This window comes from Sesamum indicum, linkage group LG14 (assembly GCF_000512975.1).
Source record: "Sesamum indicum cultivar Zhongzhi No. 13 linkage group LG14, S_indicum_v1.0, whole genome shotgun sequence".
NCBI classification, from domain to species: Eukaryota; Viridiplantae; Streptophyta; class Magnoliopsida; order Lamiales; family Pedaliaceae; genus Sesamum; species Sesamum indicum.
In genome coordinates, this window is record NC_026158.1 from 1604688 (window position 1) to 1614928 (window position 10241).

At 33.5% G+C, this 10241-nt stretch overlaps 1 protein-coding gene across 1 annotated transcript; it reads right to left on the bottom strand.

Moving 5' to 3' along the window:
- Nucleotides 1124-3513, bottom strand: LOC105176748 (indole-3-acetic acid-amido synthetase GH3.6). Its single transcript, XM_011099648.2, has 3 exons — nt 3083-3513; nt 2025-2953; nt 1124-1941 (listed from the first exon to the last, which is right to left on the bottom strand). The coding sequence occupies exons 1-3, from the start codon at nt 3403-3405 to the stop codon at nt 1352-1354; spliced, it is 1842 nt and encodes a 613-aa protein (XP_011097950.1). The 5' UTR covers nt 3406-3513; the 3' UTR covers nt 1124-1351.

Genomic DNA, 10241 nt, shown 5'->3' on the forward strand with positions numbered 1-10241 from the left:
TGGGTGGATTAGGGAAACCTCAGGCAGATGTGATTCTTCATAGTGATAGTCAGAGTGCGATCCATCTGGCAAAGAATCCCGCGTTCCATTCGCGGACAAAGCACATCGAGATCAAGTACCATTTCATCCGACAACTTCTGGAGAAGAAGGCACTGCAGCTGGAGAAGATCCAAGGAGAAAAGAATCCTGCGGACATGCTGACCAAGGCGGTTGCGATGGCGAAGTTGAAGCTGTGTACGGCTTCGACTGGCCTTGATGACTAGAGTGGACAAACCCGGCGGTACCAAGAAAGAAGTGGAGAAAAGCTAATCAATCTTCAAGTGGGAGATTGTTAAGTTGTGAAGGTTGATTTGAAGAAGAAAAGGATAACCTGATTCAACTTAGAAATCCCAAGTTGAGTTGGAGAAGGATAACCCGATTCAACTTAGAAATCCCAAGTTGAGTTGGAAAAAGGATAAGTCATGGCTATATATACTACTCTTATTAGCATTGTTTTATAGAGCAAAAAGTAGAATAGAGTAGAGAGAAAAGAAAGAGTTGAGACGAGGGTGAGTGTTGTCTTTCACGTGTGGTGAAGACTTGCATACAAGTGTGTGTGTGTTGTACTCCTCAATTTTCCTCCTCTTTGAGTGTTTTCTCCTGGCTTGGTATCGCCCCCAGACGTAGGATTTATATCCAAACTGGGTTAACAAATTCGTGTGTCTTTTATCGCCTTCATATTCCACCTGTTATCCATCTTAACCCGATCCATTTCCTAACAAAAATGACCAAGTTTTTCTCTTTAAATGAAACTTCCGTCTAACTTTAACGGTCTTATAAACGGAAGACTAAAAATATAAAAGAAAAACAATAGTTTGAGGACCAAAACTGCAACCTCAAATTGTTTGAGGACCAAAGCTGCATAAGTAGCTTTGTTTTAGGACCAAAATTGTTTTTATTCCATCAAAAGTTGTTACCCAAATCGAATTTGATCCAATCGAACCAATTATATGACAAATGTATTTATATTTTTTGTATAATTCGTTCAAATCTTTTATCAAATCCCACTAAATATATACAAAGTTGAAAATCCTGGTGAAAAATTCTTACCTAGTTAAAATTTCGTCAAGTGTATATTAAGGTATGTTGGGCCAAACTATTGGGATAAATTAAAGAAGGAAGAAAGCAGAAGTGATTGTCTTTATACAAGGCTACTCATTGAGATCAATTCTACCATAATGAATAGCAGCTAAAGATACTAGAATGTAAGAGAAGAACATAAAAATGATCATTGGTTAATTAAGTACGAGAATTAAGTTCCTAATACTAAAATCATCACAAAAACAGTTCAGAGTTGGTGCTTCTGTAGTTGTCAATCCATAACATTGTTCCATTGCTTGAGGCCAGGAGTTGTCCATTTCGGACACTTTGGGCTGAAAAAGCTGGAAACAACCCTGGAGTTCAGCAGCTCCACAATGGGGGCAAATTTCACGCACCGTGGCGTCTTGTACTGATTGATCGAAGCCCCTAGGCTAATGGCGTAATCCATTAGCTTGTCGAACGTTCCTGCCTCCACGATTTTGATCTCCAGAGGGCCGATGGCCTCGAAAACTCTGTTCTGTCGGTAGACGGTGTCGAGGGACTCTTCGATTGTCAGGCAACAGTCTTCAAAGACTGAAGGGGGAATTGGGATGGTGCCGCTCTGGATGAGCTCCCAATAGAGCACGTAGTGCCCTGGAATTGTTGTTGTGTCGGCGTAGCTGGTGTACTCTGTGAGACGGGCGTCGAATGGCATCAGGTGGCTGACAGCGTTCTTCACCGCATTCTGGAGCTGGACTTCATCAGTCTTGTCAGTGTCGATGCTCAAGACGACGTTTTTCCTGCAGACGAAGTTGAATTGTGGGGCGTTGTTCTTGAATCCTGCCACACGGAGAACATCCCCGACTCTGTATCGGTATAGCCCTGTACGAACACAATTGATTAATATAAGACGGCATGTTTGGATAAGCCTAAGGAAAGATATGTAAGATTGTTTGCTTAATTACCTGCGTAAGTGGTGACAACGAGCTCGTACTCCTGTCCGAGTTTGACATCGACTAAGTCGACCAATTCTTGTTGTTCCTTCTCATTGAGGGATCTGGGGATTGCGATGGAGTGAGTGATGCTGTTGTTTCTGTAAACGGGCAGGAACTCGAAATAGGCCATTGTCGGGATAAGGGTGTAAGCTACATCGCTGGGCTTGCGAAGAGGATTAAGGTTGACCCCAAAGTAACACTCCGAGGAAGCATACATTGTACAAACAAGGGGTAATCCGTTGCTGTAATAATCAAGAGTTGGAATGTACTGTGACATTGTCCCTGTCACAATAACATCTATGTACTTGGTATTAGGCCAGAGCCTAGTAATGATCCCCTGCCATGACTCTTTGCTACATTCGGACTCAACAAAATCCGCCAGCTTTGGTTCGGGTTTGAGGATCCGGGACACAGCATCCCTCACCGACGGATCGGTGATGAGGGAGTTAAGTGTCCCGGTTCTGATATCATGGCAAAGAAGGGTCCAGTGCTTCTCCAAGAACCGGATGGCCCGGATGAAGCCGGAGGCGAAAACCGCCCCGACTCGGAGGACCTCCTTGTTCTGGCAAAGCCCGCATAGCATTTGAGAGTACATGCTCTGGTAAGAGTCGGGGCAGAGAATGGTTTCATTTGGGCTGGTGTAGTTTGTGTAGGGATCAAAGGGTCTGTCCTTGAAATGGGAGCTTTTGTAGTAACTGGTTAAAACGGGTCGGGCCAGGAGCCCACCCGGGGTCTTGGTCTCACATTTTATGAACAAGAAATACATCCCTTTGCCTTTATCCAATCCAGGCACAAACTGACTCATCACTGGCATCAGAAGGCTGTAAAGCAATGATCTCCTCCCCAGCTCTTCCTCAATCGTAGGCATCATCTTTCTTTCCCCACCAGATGTCCCAGAACTACACAAACACAAAAAAGAAAAAGAAAAAAAACCCACATTAGAAAAAATTAAAAAATCCAAAAAGACAACATTTGCAAGAAAATCCCACATGCAAGAATGATGGAATGATGTAGGAGGAAAAGGGAACCTGGTCAAGAACTCAGAGATGGGGCGGGAGCAGAGAATGGGAGACATGTCGCCGTTGGCGATGCGGTTGATGTCAGGGAGGATGTCCTCATAAGTAACAACGGGCATGATTTTCTTGAAAGTGTGTCGATCAACCTGCCCGGTGAGGCCATGCCTCTTCAAGTACTCAACATCGGCATTTCTCGACAGGATTTCAGCAAGAACACGCTTTTGAACCTCGTCAGCGTTTCTGGTCACGTCCTCAATGAATTCCAGCTTTCTCTTGTTGTTCTCAGCCACACTGCAGCCCTCCTGATGAGTTTGATCCTTTGGTGCCTCAGGCATGATGATGGGCTTTCTGTCTCAAAAGACACAAACTTTTACAGACTCACTCACTGTGCGCAATGTGTATGTATATGTAGAGAGAGAGAGAGAGAGTATAGAGTGTGGGAGTGGGCAAGAGGGAAGTGTGATATATATAGAGGAAAAACTGAGGAAGGGGTGGGGAGTTGGTCCACATTGTAGTGTTTAAAAGTGCAAAGAAGAAGAAAAAACGATGGCTTGATTGTGAATATGGATGGGACTTTGTGGCAATTTCATTTTTATAATTTGTGCCTCACTTTGATATAATATAATTCCTATTCTTGTTTCATCTCTCCATCTCTTGTTTTTCCTTCCAAACTGTTACTGTACTTATCATACTACAACTTTCTATTCATATGGTCTCCTAACCAACGTGTGATCGGTGTATGTCTTATTTTTGAATTACAATTTAATTTGATTATATCTTTTATTTCTTTTAAACAGATATACGTAAAAATATACCATCAATGTATGATCTCCAAACCTAATTTGTGTACATTTTTTTTAAATTAGTCGTTATGGCATGCCTTGCATGTGTATATGAATAAATTTTTAATATACTTTAAAATATATTAAAATAATATTATAAATAAAAATAAACTATTTAAATCAATATAATACATAAAAAATAAAAAGAAAGAAAGAAAGGAAACTAATCTATCAATTAATGTAAAATTTGAAGTTAAATATGTTAGTTATTTTATCAATTAAATGATACTTTTGAATTTAATTTTTTTTTTCATACAATAATATTATTGGTCGTTCATGAGTGCAAAATGTCTTTTCTTTTTAAGCTTTCCAGATATAATAGCTATGACATGCATAATTTTGACTCTTCTCTTTATGTGTTGAAGTGGAGAGTAAATTAAACAAGTAGGTTGATTTTGTAGGGTGTGGCTGTCCTATTCCTACATGGAAAACCGAGAACCCGGTTCGGGATCATCTCCCTTCCCTCTCTTGGTTGCAGCATTTTGACCGGCAATACCCGGTAATCCCGCTCAATGTGCGCGCATATTACATGCGGGCTTGTACTGCGGGTGTTTCTTCCCACGCCGGCAGCCTCTCCTCCGCCCCCGTTCGCCGGTAACACAAAAAAGGGTTTTTTTTAACTGTCCCTCAATAACGGCTTTCAGACTTGTAAGCCTCTTGGTCAGTTTCGTACGGTATGCCACTGCTGGCTGCTAATCCTCCTCTGCTTGACACGTGTACGAATAGGAGTTCGTAGTTCTCCTCACCTGTTTCTTGGTGTCACTTTTGTTAGTTTTTTTAAAGTTTGTGTTCCAATAATTTCAGCCACTTTCTATCACTATAAAAAATATGATTTTATGGTATGATTAATTATTATAGTAAAAAAAATAAAATTATGAAAAATATTTTGATTATGATTAAAAATCATGATGAATATTGGTTAATTGTGATAAAATTTAAAATTTTGTTTTAATTTTATTTAATCGTAGTTAATATTATTGATTTACTATGATTTTTAAGCCGGGATCATTTAATGCAACGAAAATTCAACTTTTTTGTATCGTATTGAATTTTGATATAATTATGAATATTGATTTGTTATTTATGAAATTATAAATACTTATCTTAAATAAATAATAATTATATAGCCTTTAGATGGTAAGATGAAAATTACTACTTTACTTTTGCTGATTTTTTTTTAAGAAAAAAAAGTATTTAAAAAAATTAAAAAAGTATGAGGGTGGATAAAGTAAATCATCTATAGGGTATATTACTCCATAAAAATATTAATTTTTTTAAAAATATGTAAAATTATAATTTATAATTCAAAAAGATATTTTAGCTAGTTCACCATAAAAATTAGATAAAAAAAACCTAACGGAGTTTGCGAACGGACTCATTGTTCGATGAACGTCAAAATCAGTGTGGTATTTATAACTTTCCAAATAACGAGAAGTTATTGGTAATTATATCAGACTTTATGGAATGTAGCTGCAATTATCCTATTTTTTTTTATTCAAATTCATATTATATTTGTTATTTTATTTAATACATATAATTTATATTATTTAATTTATTTAAACAATATTTTGTAAACCCGAACGATTATATATTAAGTAAGATAGAAGATATAATAGAGTTTAAAATAACAAATTCAAACTGATTAATCTTGTAGAGACTCGGCACAAGTATTATTTCCGAGCTCACCATTAAACATTTCAATAAACTGAATCATACATTAATATTCAATCAAATTTATCACTATAAGTATTAAGAACAATAAATTAAATTATAATAAATTTACATAAAGTGGGACAAATACCAATACGTGTGGAATTTGAACCCATAATCTCAAACTTATTCACGGAACATGAATTTTTAATTATTAATTAATGGTCAACTATTAATGTAAAAATATTATATATTAATGAAATTAATCCCAAGTCCCAATCGTGATCCAGAAGATTGAAGGATCAAATCTGTTGATTCTCAAAATTAAACATGTCTCATGCAGCACTACATTAGTATCACGGATCTGCTCTTTTACCCTGCACGTTCACACACACGCGAAAATTAAATACTATTTTTATTTTATTTTTGAAGATATTATTATATCAATTAATAATTTAATACGTTCATTAATAACCAACGACCGAAAAAAAATATAATTTGGTATAAATGAGATAAATACTTATATTTTTTATGTGACTAATTAAAGTTCGTGAACTTATACTCGTATAGTTATGAGATCTCAATCTTAATTTTTTTTTTGTAATTAATCTAACTCCGCCTTATTGATGATTTGATCAAAAGAGAGATGGATAATTAATTTTCAATCATTTCTTAATGAAAATGAGAAAAAAAGATGGGAATATTAAAAAAAAATGTCAATATATATATAGCTTACGTCGTCAACCATATTGATTTGTGTCGGATATCGTGGCGAGATCTCGAGGATAATCTAATCTGGATAAGAATTCGGAATGAGAAAATGAGCAAACGTTGGTCTTGTTGGGAGGTCCTTAGCTGAAATATTTTTATATTTAAGTTAGTCAAATATGAAATCGAAGGCAAGATGAAGAAAATTCTCAAATTTTCTGTACTTTTACGGGTTCAAATTTTGTGATTTTAGCGTCCAGATATGAGTGGTTGATGGTGGTGACTTCAAGTCATCGAGACGAATAAAAATACGTAGATATCGATCCCATTTAGACATCGAAAATCCTATGGAGATATTTTGGCCTTTTCAAAGCCCTTCTTGTCAAACACACGACACATATTATCCTCCCTATATATTATTATATTACATGTACAAAACTCAATCCAACAATACATAATAAGGTTTTTAATTTCAAAATTTAATAAAGGAAATTAACACTACAAGAAACGTGTACAAGAAATTGTTTCTCCAAGTTTCATAATTTAGTCAACAATTTCTTAAAATGGACAAAACCCCAAAAAATTCCCAACCTAACTTTGAAATTTCTTCTCTCTCTATATAATTGTTTCTTGTTTTACTTTGTTTTCTCTTTTATAAGCCATATCACATTGTTATATCTACTGACTTTTGTTGTGTAATATTTATGAGTGTCCGTGTCGATCGATATATGTACATTATTCAGAATGTCGGGATAGAACACAATGTTATCATTTAGAGTCAATAAGATCTAGTTCAGTTGTTAAAATTGAGGCTTCATGACCTTAGATGTCATGAGTTTGAACTCCATTATATGTATGAGATGTTGTTCTACTGTATTTTTCAAATAAATAAAAAAAATATTATCACTTAGAATTAATCGATCGCTAGTGTTGTCAAAATTTTGGTCTACGTACTTAATTTACACACCCCCCAAAAAAAAAAAATCAACAATTTAATACACGTTATATATGTGTGTCTTAAAATTGGTATATTTTGTAAATGGATAGCTTTGCCAAGCATTACAATAATATGAATTATATATTTCGTACATTCTTATAAACACCACGTTGTAAAAATTGTGACAATGAATACTATTTATTATAATCAAATAAAATTAATGTAAAAATTTAAATTTTGATCACGGTTATAATCAATATTCGTCATGATTTTACCTTCGGTCTGAACGTTTCATAGTTTTTGGTTGTAAATGAAGTTTTGGCCTTATTTAACAGTTAATATATTGTCGTTACGCAGTTGTAATTAATTAATATTTATTATGATTTTTTTAATTTTTAACCATAATAATTAATTATAATGAAAATTCATATTTTTTTGTGCGAATTTTTGTGCGAAGCTTCTAACTTTTTAAACAAAACATGGTTTGAATTTTAGGCCAAATGTCAATATCTCAGTCCGAATTCATGCTAAATATTACTATATTTTGGGGGTGATGATCACTTCAAATAATTTAATTTAGCTAACATTTTCCAAAAACTTGCGTAAGCGTACAAAGTCAAATTAAAATAAAAAAAACAATAGAATATAAATACATATATATATATATATATATATATTTGAATTGTCCATGTCAATTGCCAAGTGCCAAAGTTAGTAGTAAATGAAGTAGACAAGCAACTGAAAATTGAGACCAAAAATTGGTAATTTGAATTATTAATTCATATAAGAGAAGAATTATTAATCCGTATAAGAGAAGTAGATAAGTGATAATTTGGTGTTTGGTTAGGAGGAAGAGATGGAGGTGAAGTAAAATTTGATGTATATGAAACCCCTCCGAAGTTCAATTTTGTTCCCACCAGAATTGTGTAGAAAAGTATAAGTATAAGACCAAAAAGACAAAAAAATACAAATCTTATATTTATTTACTCTATTACCCATATATATCTATATATATAATTTTCTTTTAATTCTTTGCTCCTTATTTGAACAATACTAATAATTTAGAATAAATAAACAATACTAATTATGATAAATATTTTCATCAATAAGATTTTTAAATTTTTGATGTACTAAGATTATATTACTATAATACTAATTCATTTATTTTTACAAAATAAAGAGAAGGGTTATTCAGTAAAATTATAAAAATTAGTCTTTTTTTGTCGATGCGTTCTTTTTGTACCAAACAAGAGAAAGTATTTGAAATTTACATCCCTTCCAATCACATCAAACAACTTGAATGAAAACTATTATTCTTTTCCTCCCTTTCCCCCTTTCACTTCCTCCCCCCCTTCTACTTTCCTTTTCCTCCCACTTGAATCAAACGAACCCGTAATTTTTAAAAAAATTTTTTGTAATTTTTTTAAAAAATAAAGAGATATATAAAATTATAACAAACATTAAAAACTATCATTTATAATTTATCCATATTCATTTGCAGATGAGATGAGTTCACACATTGTCAGCAAGTAGATAATGCAACAGTGATATAATTTTAGCATGCGTACAAGCTATATATATATATATATATATATATGTATTAGTTAGATAAGAAGTTGAATAATGTTAATGCCTTGTCCATTATTGACTTTTGGGCACGTACTTGACCCTAGTCTAGACTCTAGCACAATTATTTTCTTAATACTGTTGTACAGCCCTTTATCTATTATAATTAAAGATGAAAATAAGATTATTGGATTTAATTATTTACGTCTACCCTTTATTACAAAAAAAATAACTCGATTATAATCACAATTACATTATAATTTAATGATAATAAATTAATAATTATTGTTAAAATAGATTTAAAAAAAATTACATATTAATAGAATCTAAAAAGCTACGACTTTATTGTTCTTTTTTTTTTCTCAATCTAAATCCGCCACACTTGAATTTGGCGTCTAATTTCTTGGGCTTCTTTTATTCTTCATTTGTCGTATAAAGAAAACCTAACTCCATATGGACAAAATTGTCAAACAATAAAAACAGTTATCAAATACCTAACCGAATAAAAAATAATGTTGGGGCAACGTTAGTCAATTATACCAAAACTTCTTACAAGTAACTACCCAAATATAACTAACTGAAGTAGTCATGATGTGTTTTCCGTTACTTGTTTACTTACTTGGGATAAACATCTTTACCTGCTCCTCACTTCCACTAATTTTAAAAACGGAAAGTGTTTGCTTCTCCTCCTCATCAACATCTTTTTTTTTTTTGACAAATAAATGACAGAATACATATGACCAACATAGTAATCCTTGTTAATTATGATATGATTGTAGGAATTTTGTATCAGCTTCGTCCGAACCATAACTACTATTTAAAGAGCGAGTAATATATCATTGAAATCCCCTTGAGATACAAAAAATGATCCAAAACCACTTCCTATTATCAAGTTGAATTCATGATGCAGTTTGACGACTCGATTGATACCCATTGCATAAAATATTATCCATTCAAACGGCAATCCGTGAAGATATTAGGCAAATGGTATGAACTTGTAAACCCTAAAAACCTGCTGTTATCCATAAACTTTGCACCAATAATTGGTGCAGAGATCAAAGGCAATATGTAATTATATATATTTATATATGTGTGTGTAAGTCAATCATAGGCACAAAGATATCCATAGGTCAAATATCACCACCGAAAGTTGCACTATTGGTAATATTTTTAAGGAAAAATGCTTTTTTAGTCCCATGTAAAATAAGGGTAAAATATGTTTTGGTATCATAATAATGATAGGTTTTGTTTTTAGTCCCATAAAATTCATAACCACGTATCTTTAGTCCCAAAAGTCATGTGCATCGTGGGTTTGTGACTACAAAGGCGTTGTGATTTTGGGAATAAAAAGACGTGATTTTAAGTTTTATGGGACTAAAAACGTCATCTGGTGTAGTTATAGTACCAAAAGAAATTCTACCTTTATTTTATGGAACTAAAATAACATTTTGTCCTATTTTTAAATTTC